The sequence below is a fragment of the Hyperoodon ampullatus genome, assembly GCF_949752795.1.
Source record: "Hyperoodon ampullatus genome assembly, chromosome: 1".
Lineage (NCBI taxonomy): Eukaryota > Metazoa > Chordata > Mammalia > Artiodactyla > Ziphiidae > Hyperoodon > Hyperoodon ampullatus.
This window is the reverse complement of record NC_136914.1, coordinates 181,816,479-181,843,296: the sequence shown is the minus strand read 5'-3', so window position 1 is coordinate 181,843,296 and position 26,818 is coordinate 181,816,479. Positions and strand designations below refer to the sequence as shown.

Here is a 26,818-nt window from a genome sequence, read left to right as displayed (position 1 = left end):
GCCCAAGAGGCCAGGCACAGTTTGAGTAGGGTGGCGGCCAGATCTGATTTCGTGTTTGCAGATATCTCTCGAGTTGGCATCAGGCGGTAAGACAGTATATCTGGATCCCCAGGAGCTACCAAAAGTCCAGGTTCCAGGCCCCGCCCTCCCCACTCCTGTGGAATCAGACACACGAATGAGGAGTGGGAATCTGCATGTATAAAAGCCCCCAGTGACTCTGCTCAGCAACCAGATTTAGGGGCCAGTGGCCAAGGGGGAACCCCACGCCAGGGTTGGGGCAGAAGCAAGGGTGGGTGGCATGACGGGCGCAGGGCAGGCCCCCCTTTGCACCTTCCAACCTCAACCTCTCCTCAGCCTCTCCTCCCCCGCCCTCCCTCTCCCTACCTGACGCCCTGCTTCCATCTGGAGCATCCCACACTAGCCCTGCCCTCAGTGCGTTTACAGACTTTTCTTCAGTGGTCATATGCCCATTTTATGGATTAGAACCCAAGGCTGGGAGACCCCATGCAACTCACCCAAGATGCCCAGAGGTGGGCTCTGCCCAGCTGGATCCTGGCCTCTTTCCCAGAGCCCCTTGCCCTCCACCTACATTCCCCCCTCCAGGAAAGTTCCTCTCAGCCTGCTCACCCTTCCAGAACCATCCTGTTTCTCCCTCCTGTCATCCGACAGCCTCTCACCTAGGGTCTCCTCTCCCGTACCCACGCTTGCCTGTCCTCAGCCCCCTGAACACTGGGGCTCCACCCACCTTTCCAGGACCCTTCTCCACAGTGTTCCCTGCACTGCCACAGCTGGCCCGGGCTCTGAGTGCCTCTCCCTTCTGGAAGCTTCTCCCGGGGTATCTGACACCGTTCTCTCCCACTTCCTGGTATCTCCTCTGGCCCTGCACTGTGCGCCCCCCCAACACAGGCGTCCCGAGGCTCCTCTTCTCCACTGCTTGACGGGATTGTCCCAGGGCTGCTCTCCTCACCCACACGCTGGCAGAGGCCATCCGGGACCGAGCTGGCTTGCTCCATGTGCGCAGACACACTCTGCGCCGTGAACTCCGGCCTCCAGTCCTGGACTCACTCCTCCATACAGAGCCCCACCTGGCCTGGAATGCCATCACCACACCTGTCCCTTCCTGCCACCCTGGCCCATAGCAGGTCTCCCAGCCCTGTCCGTGTTGTTGCCGAGCATCTCGAGGACAGTCTCCCCCGTGCCCCACCTTGGTGGCTCTGGTGACTCTCGCAACGACTCTTCTTACATCACTTCGCACCCATCCATTGAGGGAGAGCGCTTGGTAGGTGTGGGGGAGTGGCCGTGAACAGGACAGACAACAGACAAGGCCCTGCCCTCACGTGGCCAGTACAGATGACAAATAAATGCACTCAGGGAACCAGCCCGGGTTCCCATCACCAAGCTCCCCTTGGCCTGGCCCACAGCACAGAGCAGGGCGTGCTCCTGGCCCCCAGAGCGGGCAGCCCGGGCCCCAGGGAGGTAGTGCTTGGTGACTGGGCTGGGATGGGAAGGATGGGCCAGGCCATCGCGTGGAGAGAGGACTGCAGGGGAGCGAGGTGTAGGGGCCAGGAGACCACAGCTGCGTTCTGGATGGACACTGGTGTCAGCGGGGGTGAGGGTGTCTTTGGGAATGAAGAGATGCAGGGGGATGGCGGCGTTACCAGGTCCATCCTGCAGATGGAGAAGCTGAGGCTGGGGGTTATCTGCCTCACGGCGGGTTACCTGCTGTGCAACAGCGAGGGCCGAAGCTGATTTGGACCCCAGGGCAAGCCCTTGTTTCCAGCTGTTGCCCTCCTTGCCGGTGCACCCAGCCCCCCTCCACTGCACACTGTACGCCTGCTCCTGGGAGAGGGAGCGGGACAGGTGACACCACCTGCCCTGGAAGGGCTCACAGGCTGGTGGGCACCCATTGTGCTGTGGGCTGCGAACATTCTCCTCGAGTGCTGGAGCTGGGGGCTGGATTCAGGCAGGTGTGTATGGGAGGGGAGGGTCTGAGGGGAGGTTATGGAGAAAGTGACCAGAAGAAGCCTTGGGTCAACTGTGGGGAGTGGGGAGAGAGGGAGGAAGTGAATTTCTAGGGAGGGAGAAAGAAGGTGAGGCAGTCAGGGCTGGACCAAGCTCCCAGACGCAGGAGCATTGGAACCCGCGGGCAGCCAGGAGCCACCGGAATGGGGCTTTGGGCAGGGACGCAGAGGCAAGGTCTGCAGCATGGAGGGGCCACTCTACGTCTACTTGCCCAGATCAGAAATGCTTCCACCTTCTCCATCGGGGGAGACATAATGGCTGGCCCTTGTCCGAAGGCCAGCAGCTGATCCTCCTGGCTTCCCATCCCTCCCCGCATCCTCCTGGGGCTCCTGCTCACACAGTGGCTGGCAGTGAACTCATGGGGTCCCCAGGTGGGAGAAAGGACATTGGGCTCAAGGCTGGGCACCCACTGGGGACCTAAGCACCCAGGAAATGGATGTGTCAGCAGAGGAGGTGGCTGAGAGAAGTCACTGCAGGCTGTGGGCGGCAGCATGCCTGGCTGGAGAGGGGAGGTGGTGGCAGGGATGGAGGCTGCTCCACTGGCCAGACGGGCAGCCACCAAGAGCCACCAGTCCTGAGGCAGGGAGGGGCTCTGGGTGCGTGAGTTTGAGGTGCATGTAGCCCTGTGGAACCCCAGAATTCCAAATGCCAGGGTGGAAGGGACCCCAGGGCTTAGCTCAGTGATACCAGCCTTGGACAGCCGGGGCCAGGTGGCACCTTCATGGCACAGCCATGTTCTTTTGGTCCTAGGCCCATCTTTCCTGAGCACCTCCCATGAGGGAAATGCAGGTCCAGCGTTTAAATCCAGGGCCCTAGAAAAGCAGATGAAATACCTGGGGCCTGGAAGGCAAGCTTGGAGGAGGTGCCGAGACTGCAGTCCAGGACCTGAACCCAGAGTCCAAACAGGCCCAGGGCTGCCACCCTCCACAGGGCCGACTGATGCCTGGGAGTGCACATATGGGGCTCTGGGGCGCTGGAAATGGGACATCCATAGTGTGAATAGAAGCCCAGAAGCCAGGGAAAGGGCCTGACCTCTGACCTGCCCAGCCCCTGGTGGCAGGTGCCCAGGGACAGCTGCCCTTTTTCAAGGGGCTCAGCAGCCCTGCGTGGTGGGCGCCTTTGACACAGCCCTCCTGCTTCCATTGGAGGGTGAGCCTGGGCAGAGGAGCAAGCTCAGGCTTGGGTCGAAGGACAGCTGTGCCCCTGGCTGCCCGCCTCCCCGGTGTGGAGCAGCTGCACGTCACCCTCCAGAGTACCCTGGGGCAGGCAGCAGGGCAGTGGAAGGGGGCCCTTCACGCTCACCTGTTCACCAGCCAGTTGTCACAGTGCATGCGTGTGCGCGCACACACATGGACGTGAGAGCAGAGGCTGCCCCTGGTGGGGCTGGGGCGGGGTACTGGTCACTCCTGCAGTTCCCTGGTGCCCAGGCCTCACACTTGTCCCTCTGCCTGCAGCACAACAGACGTGCACACGGTGGCCTCCCTGCTGAAGCTCTACCTGCGGGAGCTCCCCGAGCCTGTGGTCCCCTTCGCCAGGTATGAGGACTTCCTTAGCTGCGCCCAGCTGCTCACCAAGGACGAGGGGGAGGTTAGTGGCTCATGGGGACCCACCCTGGGGGGTGGGCCTGCTAGTTGGTGGCGGGTATGTGGAAACAGGACTTTCTGTGACTCTTCATGGCACACAGATCCTGCCACCTGCTGTGTGTGTGTCAGGGGGGTGGTGCCCTGGAGCAGCCTGCTCTGTGGGGGACGGGCCTAGAACCTGCTAATCTGGGGAGGGCTGGAACATCCCACTGTGTGTGGAGGGCACACTGGGGCGAGGTGCCTGGAGCATCCCCTCCCTGTGTGCGGCCCTCTGTCTCCCGGAGGGACAGGTACTTCCTAAAGCAGGCCGTGACCCAGCCGTGCCCCTGAGCACAGGGAGCTCAGGCTGGGCCACCACCCAGTAGGCACTCCTGCTCCATCACCTGCTCCTACAACCAACTCAGGCTGCCCAGGCTGGCCATGGGGTTCAGAAACAACCAGACCTTTCATCTGTTTCTATCCCGCCGCCTCCCAAAAGAATTCGAGACTGCTCCCAGGACAGGCCCCCCACCCCACCCCTGCAGTGCCCCCCTGCAGCCCTGGTGGGCTCCGGCTGGGGAAGGACTGTTTGCCCTCCCTCTGGCCGTGTGGGAGCTGAGGGGTCTTTATCTGGCAAATATTTGTACCTCGATCAGTGAGCTGGCCCTGACATTCCTCTGTGGCCCTGCAGAGGCACATCCCTCCCAACGGCTTCTAGAAAGTAAATCTGCTTCCCCCCCGGAGGTCACAAGCCAGGGAGATGGAAGTGGTGGTGCCCCTCTGGTCACCTGGGGCCAGGCCCATGGGCTGTGGATGGAGGTCTGGACTCAGATTCTCACCCCCTACTCCCTCTAGTAAGAGAAGGACTGAGGCCTCCTTGCTGGTCTTTGAAATGCTGTTTTTCTCTCTGAATCCCAAGGGAACTCTGGAGCTGGCTAAACAAGTGAGCAGCCTGCCCCTGGTCAATTACAACCTGCTCAGATATATCTGCAAGTAAGTGACTAGGGGTGGGGCTTCCCTCCCCTGTGCTCTGGCTCCCTGCCCTTCAGGGGGGTCGGGGGCCTGGGTCATGCTTCTACTCACATGTCTGTCAAACCAGTGGGGAATATAGAAGAACACAGTCACTGCACTCACAGAGCTTACAGTCCTGAGCACATCATTCCCGAAGGAAAAGGATACAGCCTTTGTTCCTTCTGCCTCCCCTGCGCGCCTCTCACCATCCCCTCCCCATGGTCTGCCTCCTGATCACGACCTAGGCTTAGGGTGCCAGGAGAGGACATGCAGGGTGGCCTTCACCCAGCCCCGTGTCTGGGGGTATCTGGGCCTTCCTGGGCATCTGCCCCCACCGCAGGTGGGAGAATTGTGTGTCCTTCCATGACAGGCCCTTGTCCCAGTGGCCTTTGCTTCTGACGGCCCTCTCAGATCTTAGGGGAAGCTCTGCCTTCTTCCAAGCCTGGCAGGGGCAGCTGGCTGTGCTTAGCAGCTGTGGAAATGTGGGTGCAGCTGAGCATGGGGGCCAGGCAGCTCCCAGTAGATCTGGCATCAGGATTTGCTTCTCTGCCAACTGTCTCTTCCTTACATTGCAGGTTTCTGGATGAAGTTCAGTCCCACTCAGATGTCAACAAGATGAGCGTCCAGAATCTGGCAACTGTTTTTGGACCTAATATACTTCGGCCACAGATAGAAGACCCAGTGACCATCATGGAAGGTAATGGTGGGGGTGTGCGTGGTGCTCTGGGCTCGCCTTGATCCTGGGCAAGTCCTCAGCATCCTCAACGCCAGGCCGGCAGGAAGGGTGGCTCCATCCCTGGGGACTTGGCAGCAGCCTCTCTGGACCTCCTCACCGCCTCCTCCAGCGCCTCCTCCCCCATGGGGTCGGCTATAAGAGGAAAAGTAGTTTTGCCCTGTGGATGGGGTCATAAGGTACAGTTAGAATGGTGAGAGAGGCTGGGGGGCGGGTGTGGAAAAGGTCAGCGCACTTGCCCTTGAACACACACAGATGTTTTTGCTTTACTGAAGTAATTTTCGATTAAGTAATTGTCACAGGCTTCTTCTGGATGTCAGCTTTTGCAAACCCTAGGAATATTCCGTTCTATAATGAAAACTAATAATGATTAAAAAAAATAGCAACAGCAGCTGCTTTTAACACGCCCCGGCCTCTGCCAAGTACTTTACTTCTACCACCGCATTTTAATCTTCACAAGCAGCCCGCGCTGTGGTTACTGCCCCCAGTTTACAGATGAGGAGACAGGCCAGGAGAGGCAAGGTGACTCTGTCAGCCCGACTTTTCAAAGGGCACAGCTGCAGGCTGGCATGGAAATGAGAGCCCTGCTTGGAGACCCCATGGAAGACTGTCCCAGTGGGGTTAGTGTGAGAGCCTAGCACAGGCAGGAAACCCGCAGCCAGTCCAGGCTGAGCGCAGACGCTGGCGGGGACTCACACAGGACCCACCCAACGCCAGCTGGAGCCCGCTGCCCCTGGTGCCAGGCAGGCTGAGGGCAGAGTGGCCATTCCTGTCGAGCGTGACCTAGGGGAGGGGCAGGGTGGGCTGTGGAGCTGTCCCTCACCACCCCCAGCCGAGGGTGTAACCGTTGGGGGTGGTGCTCTCACTTGGCACGCCCTTGGCCTAACTGGCAGGTCTCCCCAGGGCTCCCGCCTGCCAGGTTGCACAAACGTCTGAGGGCAGATGCTCACCCCACTGACTTGCTGAGTTCCTGCCTCACCTAATTTTCTGGACTAAAGATTGTTTACTTAGTTTTCCCCACGATTCTCAGTTACTTGTAGTGGGAGGGTCCATCCAAGTACATCACCCTCCTCATCACGCAGAAGCCTCCCCAGTCTCTGGTATTTGGTTGAGGACAACAGGAGGGAACGAGGCAGGAGGATCGATACCATGGTCCCTCTGCACCGCCTCCCTTTGTCACTGACCCCTCCCCCCACCCCACAGCCTCAGGAACCGAGTCCCCACAGATGCCACAGGCTGCATCTCAGGGGCTGTGGCCTGGAGAAGAGGGATTGTGTGCGTGTGTGGGGCTGTTCACGTTGGGGGGCAGCCGTGTCCATCTGTCTGTGTGCACGGGGTTGTGTGTATGTGTGTGTATGGGGTTGTGTACGTGTGCCTACATGCATCTGTAAGACATCTCTACTCTGTGTCCCAGAGCCCTGTGCCTCCCAGAGTGTGGACGGTCAGGCATGGCCAGTGTGGGCAGCATATGGGGCAGCCGAGAGGGCCAGGTCCTGGCTTCCAGTCCCAGCCTGCCCTTGGCTCAGCCCGCAGCCTTACCAGGCATTGTGCCTGCTCCTCCCCCTGCCAGCCGGGTGGAGTGGGTGCGAAGAGACAGTGCTGCTCTGTGCTCCGGGGCCCACATTGGAGGAGGGGGATTCTTGGGTATGGTCCTTCTGTCCCTGCCTGGATTTGGGGTGGTGGTGGCCGTCTTTTCCTTTGGGGCGGCACATGGCAAGCTCTTGTTGAGCCCTCACTTGAGGAGTAGCCTGATTTGGGGCTACTATCAGGGCTGGGCACCCTGGGTTTGAGCTGCAGCTTCCCCTGACTGGTCTGGAGAGCCTGAACTGGAGGCATTCACAGCCAGGCTCTTCTCGTTCCTTCTTCCTGGCAGGCACTTCTCTGGTCCAGCACCTGATGACCGTCCTGATCCGCAAACACAGCCAGCTCTTCACTTCGAGGACCATGGAAGCGCCAGCCTCCTCACGGGGGAGCCCACCATGCACTGTGGGATGGGGCTCCGAGGAGGTCACCAGGGACAGCCAGGCAGAGCCCGGCAGCCCCAGTGCCCCCGGCCTGCCCTCGCACAGGACCTCTTCTCTGGATGGGGCTGCCGTGGCGGCATTCTCTAGAACCTCTCCCACAGGCCTGGGTAGCCGAAGCAGCCCTGCTGCCATCAGCCCTGGGAAGAAGGTGCAGACTCTGCCCAACTGGAGGTCTTCCTTCCGGCAGTCAGGGTCCCGGTCGGGGAGCCCAAAGGTGGGCACCTCATCCCTGGAGGTGCCCATCATCTCCTCCGGAGGGAACTGGCTCATGAACGGGCTGTCCTCCCTGCGAGGCCACCGCCGGGCCTCATCGGGAGACCGGTTCAAGGACTCAGGCTCCGAGCAGAGACTCTCCACCTATGACAACGTGCCCCTGCCCAGCCCCTTTCCCAGCACGCCCAGTGTGGCCAGCATGCCATGGTCTGGGGCCTCCTCCTGCGAGGCCTCAGCCAGGGGCTCGGTCAGCAGCTGCACAGCGTGCAGGGCCAGTGACTCCTCTGCCTGCAGCTCCCTCCACACTGAGGGGGTCCTCGAGCCCTCCCCTGTCCCCAGCAGCAGCGAAGAGTGCAGATCCCCAGACCTTGACCACTGCCTGGACAGGGTGGGCGCCTGCATCAGCAGCAGCGAGCCCAGTGACCCAGGCAGCCTCACCCAGGACCTCGCCCACCGTACTGAGGCTCTCCAGGGCCTGGTCACGGAGCTCAGGGCAGAGCTGTGCCGGCAGAGGACTGAGTACGAGACGAGTGTGAAAAGGTAAAGGGCTGCAGCTGCTGGGCGAGTGTGAGGCGGGTGCTCCCTGGGCCGGGCCGGGCCCTCGCAGCCAGCCAGCTCACTGGGCACCGGTCCGGGCAGTCGGCCTCTGGCTCTGAAAGAAAGCCTCCTGGAGGCAGGGCTCAGAGCAGCCAGCGCCCAGGAGCCGCCTTTCTGGGACAATGCCCACAGGACAGGGCTGGGAGAGGAGGGGTGGGGATCCTATGTCTGGGAAAGCTCAGGAGCTGAGGGGTGGCATGCTGTCAGAGGCCTTTGATGGAGAGGCTCAGTGGCGGTCCCTCTGGGGCCCTCAGTCAGGGAGGAGGCAGGCCCCCAAGTTATGTCCTGTAGCCCGGGAACTGGGACTGGGGCAGGGCATGCGTGCACTGCAGGCCCCAGGCCAGCCTGGTTGACTGCCCATGGTTGGACCTGATGTAGAGTGAGGACTTCTTCTGGATCAAAATCCTATTTTCTCTGAGGAGGGAGCTGGCCTTGCTGAGCCAAGCCCTCCCTTCTGCTGGGTCACAGAGGACACCTCGTGCCACCTTTTTTTTTTTTAATATATAAATTTATTTATATATTTTTGGCTGCATTGGGTCTTCGTTGCTGCCCATGGGCTTTCTATAGTTGCCGCGAGCGGGGGCTACTCTTCGTTGCGGTGCGCAGGCTTCTCATTGTGGTGGCTTCTCTTGTTGCGGAGCACAGGCTCTAGGCGCACAGGCTTCAGTAGTTGTGGCTGCACCGGCTCTAGAGCACAGGCTCAGTAGTTGTGGTACACGGGCTTAGTTGCTCCGCAGCATGTGGGATCTTCCCGGACCAGGGCTCGAACCCGTGTCCCCTGCATTGGCAGGCGGATTCTTAATCACTGTGCCACCAGGGAAGTCCTTCGTGCCACCCTTTAAGGCTTGCAGGCTTGCTCACTGATGGGCCCTGGTTCCATCCTCCCAGCCTCCCTGTGCAGAGGGCATTTTCCAGCTCTGAGAGGCCAGGTTCCCCAATTAAAATCACCAGCAAAGCCTACACTGGACAGTGAGCGGTGCTTCCATCAGCATCTCAGACCCCTTAGCTGCTTTTGCCGAAGGCCTTGCATCAGCCTATGCATCAGACCTATGAACCCATGTCCCACCCACTAGCAGGGGGCTTCAGTGGGTTCTGAGTGCTTCCTTTTTCCATCAGACAGTGGAGGTGGAAGGGATTCATGCTTCTATTTCTGAGCCTGGGATTCCCACAGGGAGCTGGAATGGTAGCATTTGACCCTCTTGTTCTGCTGGCAGCTGTCTCCTGGGCACCTGGGGAGTGTCAGGTGTGTGCAGTCTCTGTGTTCACGGCAGGAAAATAGCAGGAAAGGGGCCATGAGGGCAGCAGCCCCTGCCTTGGGGGAAGTCACAGCAGGCAATGTCAGAGCCAGGACTTGAAGGACTGATAGGACTGAGCTGAGCAAGGAGGAGAAAGGACACAGTATGAGTAAAACTCCGGGGTTTAAAATTGTGGAGAAAACCCACAATGTAAGCACTGGGTTGGAATTGACCAGGCAGAGGTAATAGTAGGAACTCCCTGCAGATTCACTGGAAGGTGATTACTGCTGAAGATGAGCTCAGAGTGTACAGGAAGTGTTACTCGGCGGACACTGTCTGAGGGCAGCCTCAGAGGGGGTCAGAATCAACATCTCACTTTCTTGGCTGTTTGTGGAGCTGACTTGAGCTTCTAGATCTTTCACCTTCTTGGAGGCTGGGGTTCTCAGGGGAAATGCAGTATTGTTGCCTGGCAGGCTATGGGTTTGAGTCCCTGCCCCACTGTGTACTGGTGGAGTGTCTGGGCAAGCTCTGAAAGCGTAGCGGAGTCGGGGTGGGGCAGGCGGCAAGGCATTTTGGCAGGAGTGATGCTTTGATTTTATTGCCAGTGAGATGTGAAGCTGCTGGAAGACCTGGAGGACTTTGACCACTTTGATGAGGTGCACTGACTGCTGTGCTCAGGAGCGCTTGACGAGGCAGACGAAGACCAGTTAGGAGGCCATGGCCATCTAGGTCAGACCTGTGGCTGGCATGGACCTACGGGGCAGCAGTCGAGGTGGGAGAAGCAGCCAGATTCTGAATATGTTTGGGTTTTTCCAGTTGATCAGGTGTGGTGGTGAGAAAAAGAACTGACTTGAGAGACACCATTTTTGTTTTGGCCGAGCATCTGGAAGGTGGTCACTGAGCCAGGGAGACTGGGGCTATAGGAGGGTGACTTGGGCAAGGAGGGCAGGAGCTCAGCTGTGGGTCTGTTAAGTTGGAGATACTTATTAAGTTTCTGAGTGGACTTGAGGGAGATAAAGATTGAGGGTTGTCAGCACACTGAGTGCTTTAAGTGCTTCAAGTCTGAGGCGGGACAAAGTCCCTCAAGGAGTGGCGTGGAGGCTGTGCTCAGGAGCACCAGGGGTCAGGGAGGACCTGGCAAAAGAGGGGCCTGGACGGGAGGAGAAGCAGTGAGGGGGCTCATGGGGGGCCTGCTGCCCCTGCCTTGGGGGGGGTCTTCTGACATCTGCTCCCCAGATGGGAGGCTAGGGTGAAAGGAGGCTTTCTCCCTTCTCCATGCTTTTTTTTTATAATTGAAGTATAGTTGGTTTACAACATTGTGTTAATTTCTTCTGTACAGCAAAGTGATTCAGTTATACATATATATTCTTTTTCATATTATTTTCCATTATGGTTTATCCAAGGATATTGAATGCAGTTCCCTGTGCTATACAATAGGACCTCGTTGTCTACCCATCCTATATATATGTAATAGTTTGCATCTGCTAATCCTGAACTCCGAATCCATCCCTCTCCCCACCGCCACCACTCCCCCTTGGCAACCACAAGTCCGTTCTCTATGTCTATGAGTCTGTTTGTTTCATAGATAAGTTCATTTGTGTCATATTTTAGATTTCACATATAAGTGATATCATACGATACTGGTCTTTCTCCGATTCACTTCGCTTAGTATGATAATCTCTAGGTCCATCCATGTTGCTGCAAATGGCATGACTTCATTCCTTTTTATGGCTGAGTAATATTCCATTGTATATATATACCACATCTTCTTTATTCATTCATCTGTCGATGGACATTTAGGTTGTTTCCATGTCTTGGCTATTGTAAATAGTGCTGCTATGAACATAGGAATGCATGTATATTTTTGAATTAGAGTTTTGTTTAGGTATATGCCCAGGAATGGGATTGCTGGATCATATGGCAACTCTAGTTTTTTGAAGAACCTCCATACTGTTCTCCATAGTGGCTGCACCAACTTAACATTCCCACCAACAGTGTTAGAGGGTTCCCTTTTCTCCACACCCTCTTCAACATGTTATTTTTAGACTTTTTAGTGATGGCCACTCTGACCAGTGTGAGGTGGTACTTCATTGTAGTTTTGATTTGCATTTCTCTAAGAATTAGTGATGATGAGTATCTTTTCATGTGCCTATTGGCCATCTATATGTCTTCTTTGGAGAAATGTCTATTTAGGTCATCTACCCATTTTTCAACTGGGTTGTTTGCTTTTTTTGTTACTGAATTGTATGAGCTGTTTGTATGTTTTGGAAATTAAGCCCTTGTTGGTCACATCATTTGCAAGTATTTTCTCCCATTCCATAGGTTGTCTTTTCGTTTTGTTTGTGGTTCCCTTTGCTGTGCAAAAGCTTTTAAGTTTGATTAGGTCGCATTTGTTTATTTTTGCTTTTATTTCTTCTGTTGCCTTGGGAGACCTAAGAAAACATTGTCATGACTTATGTCAGAGAACGTTTTGCCTATGTTCTTTTCTAGGAGTTTTATGGTGTCACGTCTTAGGTCTTTAAGCCATTTTGAGTTTGTTTTTGTGTATAGTGTGAGGGTGTGTTCTAACTTCACTGATTTGCATAAGGCTGTCCAACTTTCCCAACACCACTTGCTAAAGAAACTGTCTTTTCCCCGTTGTATATCCTTGCCTCCTCTGTTGAGGATTATTTGACCATAGGTGTGTGGGTTTACTTCTGGGCTCTTTATTCTGTTCCACTGATTCATATGTCTGTTTTTGTGCAAATACCATGATATTTTGATTACTCTAGCTTTGTAATATTGCCTTAAGTCTGGGAGTACTATGCCTCCTGCTTTGTTCTTTTTCTTCAGGATTGCTTTGGCAATTCTGGGCCTTTCACGGTTCCATGTAAGTTTTAGGATTATTTGTTCTAGTTCTGTGAAAAATGTCATGGGTAATTTGACAGGGATTGCATCAAATCTGTAGATTGCTTTGTGTAGTATGACCATTTTAACAATATTAATTCTTCCAATCCAAGAGCATGGGATCTCTTTCCATTTCTTTGAATAACCTTCAATTTCCTTTATTAATGTTTTGTAGTTCTCAACATATAAGTCTTTCACCGCCTTGGTGAGATTTATTAGTGCTTTTTTTTTTTTTTTGGATGCGGTTTCAAAGGGCATTGTTTGTTTCATTGTTAGTATAAAGAAATGCAACCAATTTCTATGTTAATCTTGTATCCTGCTACCTTGCTGAATTCGTTTATCAGTTCTAGTAGTTTTTGTGTGAAGTCTTTAGGGTTTTCTATATATAGTATCATGTCATCTGCAAATAATAACAACTTTACCTCCTCACTACCAATTTGAATACCTTTTATTTCTTTTCCTTGTCTGATTGCTGTGTCTAGGACTTGCAGTACTATATCAAAGTAGTGAAAGTGGGCATCCTTCTCTTCTTCCAGACTTCTCCATGCTTCTCCATGCTCTGTGTTCAGTGGTTGAGGGTGAAGGCCCAGGCCTCATCCTGGATGGGGCAGGGAATGGATATTTGCTTCATGTACACCATGTGCCAGGTGGTGTGCTGTGCACACGTGGTCTCCTTGGTCCATCGTAGCTACAGTGCATAGGTGGGAGGCCGTCCCCTGCATTTTCAGGGTGAGACACCAGGGCTCAGTGAAGTTTGAGTCCTGCCCACAGTCATGTGTCTTGTAGTCAGGTCGGTTCCTAGGAGCCAGGCACAGCAAGTCCCTCATGTCTTACAGGAGTGGGTCTGGTTGAAAAGATAGATGTGCTAACCTCTACAGAGGCCTGAGGTGTAGCTCTGTGGTAGCAAAAAGGAGCAGTAATGTGGGTGATACGCTGGGGAGGATCAAGAGAAGCTTCCCAATGGCTGAGACATTTGGGCTCGGGTGTGAAGGCCGAGAGGGAACGGAAGATGAAGTGACAACCTGAATGGGGTTTCCTGCGAGTTGCTGTCTCTGCCAGAAGCTCAGGGGGGTCTCATAGAAGAGCAAACGTGAGGACATTTTCCTGTTCCCCTCTCGGTACAGGGCTCAGTCCTGTTCTCTGCCAGCTGGCAGTCCATCCCTCAGCAGGACAGTTGGCTGGGCGGGGAGGGTAAGTGGTCTTCGTATTTGAGTGAGGACTCAGGGAGGCCCCTGGCCTCTAGTGCCAAAGGCTGAGGGGAGGGTCTTGGGAATGAGGCCTGAATGGCATGGGGGAAAGCCCCAGGGTCTTGTGAGGAGATGCAGTCTGTGCGGCCTTACCTAGCACTGGGTCTGAGCCCACACACGTCCTTCCCCTGGTCCCAGGCCTGACCAGCTCCTTCGCCCCATCAAGTGTCTGCTGACAATGGAGTTTTCTTGGCAAACCCAGCAGGCCCAAGTCTAACATGATGTCTTTCTTCTTGAATTTTAAGACTCGAAGAAGGTAGTGCCGACCTGAGGAAACGAATGTCACAGCTAGAAGAAGAACTAGACCAGGAAAAGAAAAAGTACACAATGCTGGAAATAAAGCTGAGGAACTCGGAGCGGGCACGGGAGGACGCAGAGAAGAGGAACCAGCTGCTGCAGAAGGAAATGGAGGAGTTTTTTTCAACCCTGGGAAGCCTGACTGTTGGGGCAAAAGGTGCCAGAGCACCAAAGTAAAGGAGTGGGGAGAGTTCGCTGCTGCTCAGCTTGCCCTCCCTAACCTCCTGCAGCCTCGGGAGGAACCAGAGCCTCTGCAGCTTGGACCTGGGCCTCAGTGGTGCCAGGAGATCTGGTGCCAGCTGGAGAGAGCAGTCCTGACACCCCTTGTCAGGAGCTCGAGCCCTGCTCTGGATGCTGCTCTGAGTGAGTAGGGTGTGGCAGGCGTCAGAGGTGACAGTCCCGTGGCTGCCAAAACAGGTGGCACCTGGGATCTGAATAGCTCACCAGGACCTTTTTGCATTCTTTATTAAACTCGCCCTGAAAGCATGATGCCTGGATGCCTGACTCCTTTATGAGCATGCAAAGTGAGGGTACCAACTGACCTCTCCTGTTTCTCGCAGGGTTGGGAGTCATCAAGGTATCCCATGGGTGGAATGGCGTGGGGCCTTCAGAAGTGGGGTGCAAAGGTCCCAGAGGAGCACCCAGTGTTGCCATGGTCATTGAAGCTGGACTTCGGCACATCTCTGTGCTCTCAGCTCCATCTTCTGTGCTCTGGGCAGGATGGTTTTCCTCACTGCTTGCTCCCTCTCTGAGTCGCCTGGGCCTCTGCAGCTTGTGTCTGTCCTGGAATTCCTCTCAGACCTTCCCCGGTAACCTGCTTTCCTTCCCTTGACTCTAGCTCTGCTCCAAAGCTAGAGCCTGTGAGTCAGAGCTCAGCAAGGGTGCTGCACTCCCTGCTTCTGCACCCTGGGAGTGTGCAGGGTGACAAGGTGTGCCTCTAAAGGAAAGGTGAGCCAAGGTGACAGGTAGTGCCTGTTCTCTGTCCTCCAGGTGCAGACGCCTCAGACTGTGCCCATCTCCCTTGCAAATTCCCCTTGAGCTGGTGCTAACCCCTCTCCCTTCCCTGCCTGCTTACCTTCGTCCTCCAGTTCATCCTCAGACTTCAAGGCTCCACGGGGGTAAATCCTTCAAGAAAGCCTTTCTGTGGCTGCCACCACACACAGCTCAGGCCTGGGCCAGAGCTCCACAGGATGGGCCTTCAGGGGCACCAAAGAAGCCACCTCTGAGCAGAGGGGACTGGCTTCTGGGGCACAGGCAGTGCTAGCGCCAGCATCACTTGCTCCTGCTCATGGTGTCCTTACCTATCACCTCTCACTACCCCCAGCTGTAAACTGCAGTGGTTTTGAGCGGAGTGGGGTCAACAAAGTGCCCCAATTTCTGACTATTGTCTCTGGAGAAGTCATTCAGGCCCCCTCGAGTCAGGTATAAACTATCATGTGATAGCAATCCTCTAAATGCCAGGGTCTCAGTGCTCCCAGAAGTGCTGGCTCTGCACTATAAGGTGCAAGCCTACAGGCCCAGGCCAACTGGTAACTCTACAGTGGTGAGGCAGGCCAATGACTGGTCTGCTGCTGGGTCACTTTTGGCCTCACCAGCCAAGAGGACAAGTGGCTGCTGAGGGCCCTCAGCAGCATCAGCAGTCAGAGTTCTCTTGCAGAGCTCCGAGGGGTGGGATGAGTGGAGAGCACTACCTGCATCTGCTCCCAGGACCAGTGCCATCACAGCAGTCAGTCTGGGTGACTAGCTTTCCCAGAAGGTGAAATATTGCCTTCCTCTGTTCAAGGAGAAAGAAAATAATACGAAGTGACTGATTCCTCACAACAACTCAGTAACAAAGGAATTAGCTGCATGATCCCCATTCAGAGGAGAAACTGAGGCTAGGAGGAGATTGGTGGGAACACCCGTGTATTTTATGGTCCTGAGTTCCCTCACCACAGCCCTGAAATTCTGCCGACTTTGAGCTAGAGAGAAAATGCTGCCAGGCTATCAAAAGAGCAGAAAAGACCAAAGGGGTTTCACATGATGAAAGGGAGGCTGTCTTCTCTTAGCCATTAATAGTGGCAAAGGCTCAGCTTCTGGCCAAGTCCTTGCCCAAAACCAGCTCATGAGCCGCATCTGCCACCTGCTGGCAAAACTAAGACCTGCAAATGTGATTTTTCTCTGAAAATTAGTTGGCAATATTCAGTAGACGTTCTGCCCTCCAATTTCCACTTAACAGCACCCTCCATTCTATCTGTAAAATGTACTGACTTCTGCCTGTAAAGCACACTGAGACTGGGGGGCTCTGGCCCAGTACCCTGTACTCATCCGCTTCGTTCTCCCCAGCTGAGGTGCATTTACAGAACCTGTTCCCAAACCTGTGGATTCAAGTTGTACCTATTGTAATGACATCATTTAATATTTAGTAAGCCGATGCAACTAGAGGTTATCATACTAAGTGAAGTAAGTCAGAAAGAGAAAGACAAATGTATGATATCACATGTGGAATCTAAAATATGACACAAATGAACCTATCTATGAAACAGAAACAGAATCATGGACATAGAGAACAGTGGTGGTTGCTAAGGGGGAGGGGGTTGGGGGAGGGATGGAGTGGGAGTTTGGGATTAGCAGATGCAAACTATTACATATAGAATGGATAAACAACAAGGTCCTACTATATAGCACAGGGAACTATATTCAATATTCTATGATAAACCATAATGGGAAAGAATATAAAAAAAGAATGTGTATGTATATATATATATATATACACACATATATATATATACATACATACATATACACAACTGACTCACTTTGCCGTACAGCAGTAATTAAAATAACATCGTACTTCGATTAAAAAAATACATTTGAGAATCTGATGAAGCCTATGGACCCTTTGAAGAAAAATAACCACATATACTAAAACTTCAGCTTTCAAAGACCTCTTGAAGCCTGTCACTAAATTCTGTAATCAGTTTAGAAATTAAGGGGTTAATAACAATAAATCCTTAAATTTTAAAATAATAATAACCAATGAATTATAAATGTGAAAAAACAGGGAATCAATTTTTTGAAAACCTACATGACTGCTCTCAGTAAAGGCAACTTACTAAAAATTGTCAAATTATGGATGAATCAACCATGCAGTAGTGGAACACTGAAAATCTAGGATTCTGCTCCCAAATTACTTCAAAAGTGTTTTAAAATTCGTGTTTGACTCTAAAGAAAAACTGGAAATTTTAAGTCTCATACTGAAAAAAAGGGAGTTGGCTTATTTTAAAAGACTGGCAAATGTTCCTTTTTTAGGAAGTTAGAATACAGTTTTAGGGATGTGTGTGTATGAAAGAGAGGCAGAGACAGAAAAACAGGGAGAGATATTCTTTGTTTTACCTGGCTGGTGGAACAACAGACCAGGCATGAACCGTGTTCACTCCACACAGTAAATGGGCTTCAGAATAGAGTCCACGTAACCAGCCTCCGTGATCTGTGGGCAATAAATGGAGTCAGTAACAATATCCCCCTCCTTTTTTTTTTTTTTTTTTTTTGCTGTATGCGGGCCTCTCACTGTTGTGGCCTCTCCCGTTGCAGAGCACAGGCTCCAGGCGTGCAGGCTCAGCAGCCATGGCTCATGGGCCTAGACGCTCCGCGGCATGTGGGATCTTCCCAGTACGGGGCACGAACCTGTGTCCCCTGCATCGGCAGGCGGACTCTCAACCACTGCGCCACCAGGGAAGCCCTCCCCCTCCTTTTGATGCAGGGCCCCAGCCCCCTGGAGAGTTCTACCGGTATCCTACGTAGTTCCATCACAAAGGGACAGCAAGACGTGGCAGCAGCAGTGGTGGAGTAACTGTCTTATCTACTTAGCTGGGAGCTGTCTCACATGAGACACTGTCTCTTTGTGACAGAACTGAGACTGAAGGACAGGAAGGGGCAGTCATGTAACCAGACAGCTGCAGGCAGAAGGGGAAGAGCTATAAAAGTTACATGAGTGCCAGCATCCTTGCTGGCATGGTGGGAGATGGACAGGGCTAGAATCAGGCAGGGGCCAGACCGTGTAGGGCCCTGTCTCCCATGGTAGAGTTATTTTTATTTGAAGGGATATAGGAAAGCATTCAAGTGCTTTAAATAAAGAGACATGAATTGGCTCGCATTCAACAAGACTCCTTTGGCCCCTGGTGGACAGCGGATGAATTTGGGGGCAGGAGGGAGTAGCAGCAGGGAATTTAGTCAGGGAACTACTGGTGTGGTCCAGGCCAAGTGGAGTAGTGTGACAGGCCAGAAGCTAGACAGTAATGGACTGAAGACTGAATGAGAGGTGAAGGGAAGACACTGTGCCCAGATCAGTCTTTCCAGAAGTGCAGATGTGAATGGGAGCAGAGAAATAGGGTGGTAAAGTGGAGGGGACAAGGGAGAGCTTCTAAAGAAGGGGATTACTAGAGCATGCTTGTATGCTGCCAAGAATGATCCAGCAGAGAGGGAGAGACTGGTGAGGAAGAAAAGAAGGCAATAATGAGAGGCAAGTCTGAAAAAAGACAAGGAAAGTGGAGGGGTTGGCTTCGGAGAGAAGAGATAGGAAGATGGAGGATGGGGACACAGTTGAGGTAGGTTTATGGAAATACATACCGAACTCTTTGAGAAGTCCTGAAAAATGATGAACATCTTACCTTTAGTTAGCAGCCCCAAATTTATTTGAACACAAACGCTTTATTCACATATGATTTCTCAGGCAGTAGAGCACAGTGGTTAGAGTGAAAATTGAGGCAGACTACCCAGATTCAGATCCTAGCCCCACTGCATTGTTGGCTGTGTAGCCCTGAGCAAGTTACTCAGCATCTCTGTGCCTCAGTTTGATCATGTAATAGGAGGGGAGAGTAACAGTTCTTACCTCATAAAGTTGTTGTAAAAACTCTGTGAGCTCATACAGTCAAAGCACTTAAGTGCCTGGCATAGAGTAAGCTCTCCAAGAATATTGCTACTAATTCAATACAGAACTAGTGTTCAGTGCAACAAACTTGGGGCATCACTGCTAGGTATTGAGTCCTTGAAGGGTTTTAGGGAGGGTGGGGGCATGATCACCACTTTGGTAGCATGGCCTGCCTCTCCTCCACTTCCTCATCCCTTTCTGGGCTCCATCAGCAGTCTCCTGGTACCTTCCCAGTTCCCTTCTTAATAACACCCTGGAGCATGACCTACCTCATTCTTTGCCACACCCTGTCTCCCATTCGTCACTGCTCGTGGTGGAGGATTTGGTATTTAGTTCTCCAAGGCAGCTGGTACCGAATGGACGGGCCATATCAGAATCATCTTGGGAAGCTTGTAGAAAAACCATCCCCCTCATACTTCTATTTCTATATCAGAATCAACTTCTCCCTCTAACCCCTTCTGAGAAAACAGAGCCATAAAGAGTTTAGGCAACTTGCTGTAGGTGAGGCAACTAGTGTGAAGCCAGGATTCTACTTAGGTATCTGGTGTCAGAGCACATGATCACATTACTACAGTAATTTCATAGTGCTGTATGCAGTTTCCTTATGCCAGATTTTGAAGGCAGTAAATACTGGATTTCAGAGGATAGCAACGGTATAGAAGATAGTCCTAGTCATTAGCTTACCCAGACCAATATTGATTGAATGCCTACTTCCCAGTCATCGTGATCTAGGAGTAAGACAGGCTCTTCCATCCAAGGGATTCCAAGGCGAAGCATCAGTAGATTAGCACACAGGATGCCCTCAAAGAACAACAGGAAAAGACATACAGCACGTTGTTGTCTTGTATTCTCTGTGGAACAAAATGGGGAGTGCATGAACGAATAAATTAAAGGAAACATGCAATGGGGACATGAAATAAAAAGTCCTTGCACAGAAAGTTTATCAGAGGAGAAATTATCAAACGTGGGCCTTCAGCAATGAGGATTTCAAATGGGCAAATGGCGGAAGTAATGTGCACAAAGATGTAAAGTATATGCCATGGAGGAGGTTCAGCTGGAATGAGCTGAATGGCAGGAATGATACATGAAACAGAATCAAAACAATGTTTAATTCTACTTCTCAGAAAAAACAACAGCAACAACCCTCAGTACTGATCTTGAGGCATGTCTCTCAAGTGAGAATTATTCTTACCAACCACATGAAAATTGGGACTACTAGGGATGAAGAGGATGACTTGGGGGTCAGCATGTATGTAAGTTCTCAGATGGGGGACCACACAAAATTCCTCCCTTTCTCTGCAACATTTCTCCATTATCTTAAACCATTTCTATTCTTTTCCAAGGCTAAAGTCAACAATTGTATTTGCTTTACACTAATTATTTTGATAAAAGTACACGAAGTCAGTCATTTCAGCAGCCCTGTGACAGACTATCTCCCATCCTGTGACAGATGAAGTAGCGCCAGGCTCAGCAAAGCTGAAACTTGTCCAAGATTACCCACTCTCTCCATCTGGAACTCAGGCTAGTCTGGATCCATAGGATTCAGTAGATCCCACCCTCTCCAGGACCTTGTTTCATCAAGGCATGTGTGCTTTTAAATTCTCCCTTTTAACGTGTTCTGACCCCACAGTCTACCCCTCAAGACATTGTCATGATTCTTTATATTTCCTGCCAACTTTCTGAAAGTACTGTTTTTACTACTGCTTCACTACTCACTCAATCCTCAGCAATCACAACTATGCCCCCACCTGTCCGGGTATCTCTAACAGTCTCACTTACGTTACATCCAACAGGAATCCCCTATCTTTTCCCTCTGTCCACAAAATGACACTAGTGAAAATGGTGCACAGACCACACAAGGGGATGACGCAGACCTCACAAGGGAAGGGACTACAAGACTGGAGAGGTCTACAGAAAGTTAGGGAGCAATCTTTCCTTTCCTTCCACTCCTGAAATACTAAGTGGCAAGCTGATGCCATACCTGAAGTGTGTTCTGTCATGAACTGTCATGTACAAACTGTAAAATACACTGAATATGTTTTCCCTGAACAACCTCTTGTGTGCTGACCAACTGGCCCCAAATGCTAATCTTGGCAACTTCACTTATGTTACGGCAATCTGAGTCCCCAATTTTCCATTCTCAATATGAACAAAGTATCTTTGTCTTCCCAGTCACCAATCTCCATGCCTCGTCTAACCAGACCTGATCCCACTGTCAGTGACCCTTGTAAAACAAAGGAGTGATATTAACTCCTTTCTCACAAACCAGTAGTTCCTACTGCCTTTAAAATGATGACAATTTCTTCAAAACGTTTCAATTCTGATCTTCAACTTTTCAGTCTTATCTCCCATCACATTCTCTTTACATTCACACCCCGCCAGGCCATTCCTCACTCCTTGCCTTTCCCTTTACCTGGGAATACCCTTCCTCTCCAAAAAGGCCTTAAAAAATATGCCTCCTCTTCGAAACCCTCATTTCCTCTAATCAGTCCTTCCCTGTGTCCCTTCAGCATGGTCTTTGCTCCTCACACGACACTTACTTCAATCAGGCTGCCTAGACTCTTAGTGTCATCCATTTTTAGATCACTCCTCACTTCCAGCTTCTAACATAGGGTCTTAGACATATATGCACACATTAATTGATGGAATTAAATGAAATATATTACTATCAAAGCAGGGAAAGAGACAACAGGATGTTGTAAATGAAATATGTTAGAAGTCTAACTTTACAGAGCTTATTTGAAGTATCTTTTAGTTTCAAATGAAGTCCAAAGACATATTGGTGTATTAGCTATAAAAGCTAAAAAAAAAAATTTCAAACCACAAAACCAGTACAAATCAATTTTCCTTCACATAAAGTCGATGGACCTTTTGAGGATCAACAGTAAAATAAATGTAGTACCTCAATTAACAAGAATGCATTACTTACTCCATTTTATTTGGTGTCACTAGGGTATTATGGCTGGGTGGAAATTAAATTAACTCAACACTCCACACGGATGTCTGCTCTTGCCACCCAGTCTATCACTGGAGGCCTCTTCCTTGACTGTGATGAGGCAGACAGCACCAGGTTGGCAATCACATCAGCTGATGGAGCAGCAGTGGTCAGGTGGAAGCTTGGCCCAGGCTATCCTTTCCTCAGAGCAGGGAAGCATGAATGCAGGCGAGGGGGGTGTGACCCTCATGGATATGAGCGTTATCTGGAGCAAGAGTTGAGCAAGATGGAGGAGTGTCACCACATAGAGACTGGGCACATGCAGCGACAGACCCTGACACCCACATAGCAGCCTGCCCAGTGTAGGCAAAGACAACACCTGCATGGCAAAGCTGGAAATGCGCTCAGAGCTGAAATCCCTGGTTTGTTTTGAAACAGATCCTTTTAAAATACTTATTCTTGCCAAGTAACCATGATGGCTGCTCTCTCACATGGTTACAAAGAACTGGGTTAAGGGCATTGAAGCAAATTCCCTTTTTAAAATAATGTTTCTCTAGCAAGTTCAAACACCAGAAAAGCAAGAGTAGGTAAACGAGAAAACCAGGGTGATAGTTTAGCCTCTTCAAAGTCTGTACAAAATCCAAATCTAAGAGACCTGCCCTAGTACCCCTTTGATCCCAATCCATAGGAAATCTTAAAATTGCCCAGAAAAACTTTTTATCAAAAATTTATATTTTGTTTTCAATGAAAAACTCTTAATTTCATAATTTTCATATCACTTTTTTCTTTTTTATTTAAAATATTATAACCAATTAACATACTAGATAACATTGTTTACATTCCAGTGGTGCATGTTTAATGACTAGGGCATGAATGATTAAAAACCACAATAATTATCTCAGCATTCCCTACAAAGTGCCCCATTTGTTTTGTCTAGAGGAGGGGAGAGGAGAGGGAATGGAACACAGGGAAGGGAGAGGAAATGAAGAAGGAATGGCATCATATAGGGAGAAAAGCAAATGTCAATTATCATACTTGGGTTTCAGGTTTCAAAACCTGTTGAACAGGATAAACGATAATGAGAAAATAGATGTCACAGTCCAGGTAGACAGCTAGTTCAGTTTAACTTCATCATTCGGCTAAAAGATTAAGAGCTTCTCAAAAATATACCAAATATCGGGCCTACAAAAGTAATTTATTTCTTCGTAAAATTTACTAAGATTTATTCCTTTTGTAAAATGTGAAGAATGGACTGATATCACGAGCAGGTTTCTACTTACAAAAACAGACAGTAATTATGTCCAACGAGCAAATCTAACACGATACTCTAAGATACACAGTGAAAGATTTTACAGGTGAGTCTCTCTTACCGATGCAAGGTATATATTTTACATACTTACTGGTATTGTGTCGACACTGGCTATGAAGTATTTAACACACATTTATAATTCACTCAGTGAAGATCTAACAGTAAGGGCAACTGCTTACTTGGGAAAGCATAGAAAATTACTGTGAGGTAGTTCAATAAAAACCCAGTTTAATTTGTAAGTTACTGTGAGAAAAGAACATTGTGCAAAACTAATCCACAGGTAGTATTTCTCAGAAGTTTCAGTAACAAAGATAATCTAAATTATAAATGGCCAGAATGTGTTACTCTTACTAGACTCTCCTTAAGAGCACTTAACTAAGAGCAGTTAGTTTGAAATTAATTAGGACTTTTGTTTTCCTTACCAGTTTTCTAATCGTACCCCAAACTACACATTTCTGCTTCAATGCCCTTATACATCTTCATTTTGCTTGCTATTAAGGAAAAATTAGTTTCCTCTGATTCAGAAAAAACCTAAGAGAGATCAGTAGAAACACAATGTATACTAAAATGTAAAGGATCCGGAGGCAACATTTAAGGGGTCTGCTAATGACAGAACAGTAGTGTTTGGTTTTTCTACCGGTTAAGAGCTTACTGGGGTCATGGGGCATCATGCATTCACTCTACAGCTTATGTGTGACTAATGAACAACACTCACAAACAAACTACAACAGTATTTTTGAAAATAGACTATGTTTTTACCTCAAAATGTTGTACAGGCTTGTGCCTAGGCAACAATGAGTAGTTACATCTTCATACTGTAGCACATACTGGCCGATAGTGTATACCAAGTCTTATCTGTAACCCCAAACAGCTTCACTTGCCTGCTGCTGATTTCACTATCAGATCATCCATGTCCTCTTCACCTTTACCTTTTTAGACAACACAGCAGGATTAGCATGGAACAAAATAATGAAAGGGCTTACGGGAAAGTCTGCTGCTTTACATATAATCAAGCTTCTTGATATTGTTAAGGGGTTTGTATGGTAGCCTTTTCACTTAAGAGGCTGGCATTTCTCTTAGGAAGTCTGGTGTGAATGCACTGTACCTTTACTAACTTGGAAGAGTGCATACCAGGAACAATCAGCAGCCGAGAGTGTGTAACAAAATGAGAACTGTTCAGCAAACAGTATGAAAGAGTTGAGATGCTTTGTTTATGTCTATTATAATTAAGCAATCCCAACAACACAATCATTTAACAAATGGTCAGTTTATATTAGAGGGTAACAGAACAGTAACCAGGAAGAAATACGTAGAAAGAATTATTGTCTCTTTCCTAACCTATAAAGTTAAACAATATATCTTGGTCAAAGTAATTTTCTGACAGTAAGACCATGGGTATATTAAGTATATAAAGTTGAAAAAACAAAGTTATAAGAAAAGCAAAGTGGCTTTACATAAGTACTGCTTGACAGAAATCTTATTTGTAATTTCTTAAAAAAAAAGTTTAAGATGTTTTAAAGGTTCAAAAGTAAAATACAAAGAACTAGCACATTTTAAAATTAATACAGTTAAGAGAAGAGGGAAGGTTGTATTTAGCTACTGCATTTTTAAAAACCCAGGACACGCAACACTTAGACTTTGTTTTCAGGATATAATAAGTATTTTAGTCTACATGACTAATAAGAGTTGATTTTCTCTGATCAACTGAAACATGCTGGTTGGCAAGTGGGAGCTGGCATTTACAACAAACAATACTGTAACAACACTTGGTTTTCCTTGCTTAACCAAAATCTGTATCAAGAGATGGCTTATCAGAGAGCAAACAGAAAATAAGGGAATCTTCTGAGAGCATGTCAGTTGTTAAAGTGCAATAGTGAAATAATCTATCCTATAGAAATAAATCTAGGTAACTGTCAAACTAATAAAAACTAGGAACACACTCATGCTCAAATTTCTTCTGAAATTGTAAATCCAATCCTGTTTCTACAATTCAAGAGGTGTTATAGTCTTAAAACTTTAATTTGCCTAATTAATGCACCCTGTCATATCAGTAGAAAAGGGATTAATAAAAAGGCTGCCAACTTCAAAAGAGGCTAGAAATCATCACTTTAAACTATCATTGACAAACTTACTATTTCAAAGCATATAAAATGGCTATTAATGTATTTTACTCCGAAATATTGCACATTAACAATGACCTAAAATACCTTACTCAAAACGAATTTTGCACTGAATATATGAATAACATGCCAAGTGGACTTTCAGACGCTGCACGTTGCGCCGCACCAGTTCTTGCTCCTGCTGGTCATTAATTCCATCGGGCTTTCTGCCTAGAACCTTTCGCTTACTTAAGTATGCATTTCCCAGTCCATTACATGAAATCCCTCTTGTTCCAAAAATAACAAAAAGTGCCTGGGGCATTACAGACAACATATTTCAGAGATATTGAGACTTCAATGACATTTTACTTAAGAAAAATTCAGTTATAGAGAAATAATTCTGCAGATATAAAATGTAAACAGTTAACATACAACTGTCAGGAGCAGCACCATTCTTACACTGTTCAACATCCACATTGTGTGTTTTATTGAAAATCAGGTATAAAAAAATGAAAGACTCAGACTAAATAACCACCAATTATGCCTGCTCTGCTCAATGTGAAGAAACAGTCCTTAGAAAATGATATCCTATATATGGCTGTGTGCTACTATTTTCAGATGAACGGTATATTGCTCATTTTATACATCACCTACAGAAATCTAAGTAGGCTTTGCAACCTCCCAACAGCTAGTATAAATATGATTATGCCACAGGTAGAATCAAATGGCCAGAAACACCCTGAGAACTGGTGCTCAACTGACTGACACTCTAACAAGAAACCGAATAGGTCCAAGGGCCCGAGGCTGCAGGAAAGAGAAAGACCAGACTCTAGATCATTGCTGGGACCTACAGCCTGAGTAGATTAACTCAGTGTATACAAAAACAGGCTCATAGCTAGTAAAGGTGAACCATCTGTTTATTTCCATTGAAATGTATTATTCATGAAGTATCCTCTTGATTTTATGTGATCATAAGCTTTGAGCATGCCACAAATTTGCAGAAAACACCATATTCTCTTACTTTACTTTTGGTGGGTAGGATGGGGGATAGGAGGGTGGTGGTAGATGCCCAACATCTTCAAAGACATGCTCTGAGTTATTCTACCATTTAGATGATGGGGCTTTTGCCAAAATTCATGTAGGATTACCTACCAACTGTTGTAACTAAATTAGAATTGGCAAGTAGCAAATATTGGAGGTTTTTTTAACACGTTCATCATTTACAGTAGTTATTCCTGAATATAACTGGCTACAGGTTATTTTCCCTCACTCCTCTGGGGTTATTTCATTGATAAGCACATAACCCTAAAGGATAGCATCATGAACAAAACATTTGAATAAATTCTAATAAAAAAACTATAAAAATCTTAAATAATTCATGATATAGGCAAGTCACCACATAATAATTGCTTTGATAAACAAAATCTTACAAATTCAGTAAAAAAAAAAATCAGCAGCATAAGATAAAGCAAATATGCAAAAATTTTAAACCATGATAAAATAATTAGGTTTACATTATACAGTTAATTACAGCAAAAATAGTTTTGTTGCTGTTTTAAAACACAACTTAAGTTTTAAATTACATCACTTGAAATTAAAAAAAAAACTACTTTACTACAAAATGAATTCTACGTTTTTGAAAAATCACTCAAAAATAAGACCACTGAATTGTTTTCAAAGTAGTTCTATCAATGACTAAACAACTCCCCATCCCTCCCACCCCCACAAGGCCCAAGTAG

The 26,818-nt window shown here is 49.0% G+C and overlaps 1 protein-coding gene across 7 annotated transcripts in view; it reads left to right on the top strand.

Annotated features, from left to right (window-relative positions):
* Nucleotides 1-14,307, top strand: part of ARHGAP22 (Rho GTPase activating protein 22) — a gene marked incomplete at its 5' end in the record, with an annotated part of 200,371 nt that extends 186,064 nt beyond the window's left edge. For 6 of the 7 annotated variants that reach the window (XM_079715532.1, XM_079715529.1, XM_079715534.1 and 3 more), the window contains 5 exons: nucleotides 3,477-3,609; nucleotides 4,504-4,577; nucleotides 5,171-5,292; nucleotides 7,202-8,105; nucleotides 13,776-14,307. In XM_079715532.1, coding sequence (XP_079571658.1) covers nucleotides 3,477-3,609; nucleotides 4,504-4,577; nucleotides 5,171-5,292; nucleotides 7,202-8,105; nucleotides 13,776-14,004 — 1,462 coding nt within the window. In that variant the 3' untranslated portion in view covers nucleotides 14,005-14,307. Of the gene's footprint in view, nucleotides 1-3,476; nucleotides 3,610-4,455; nucleotides 4,578-5,170; nucleotides 5,293-7,201; nucleotides 8,106-13,775 lie in introns of all 7 variants that reach the window. The other variant, XM_079715530.1, reaches the window with a different exon arrangement.
* Between the last annotated feature and the right edge of the window lie 12,511 nt (nucleotides 14,308-26,818).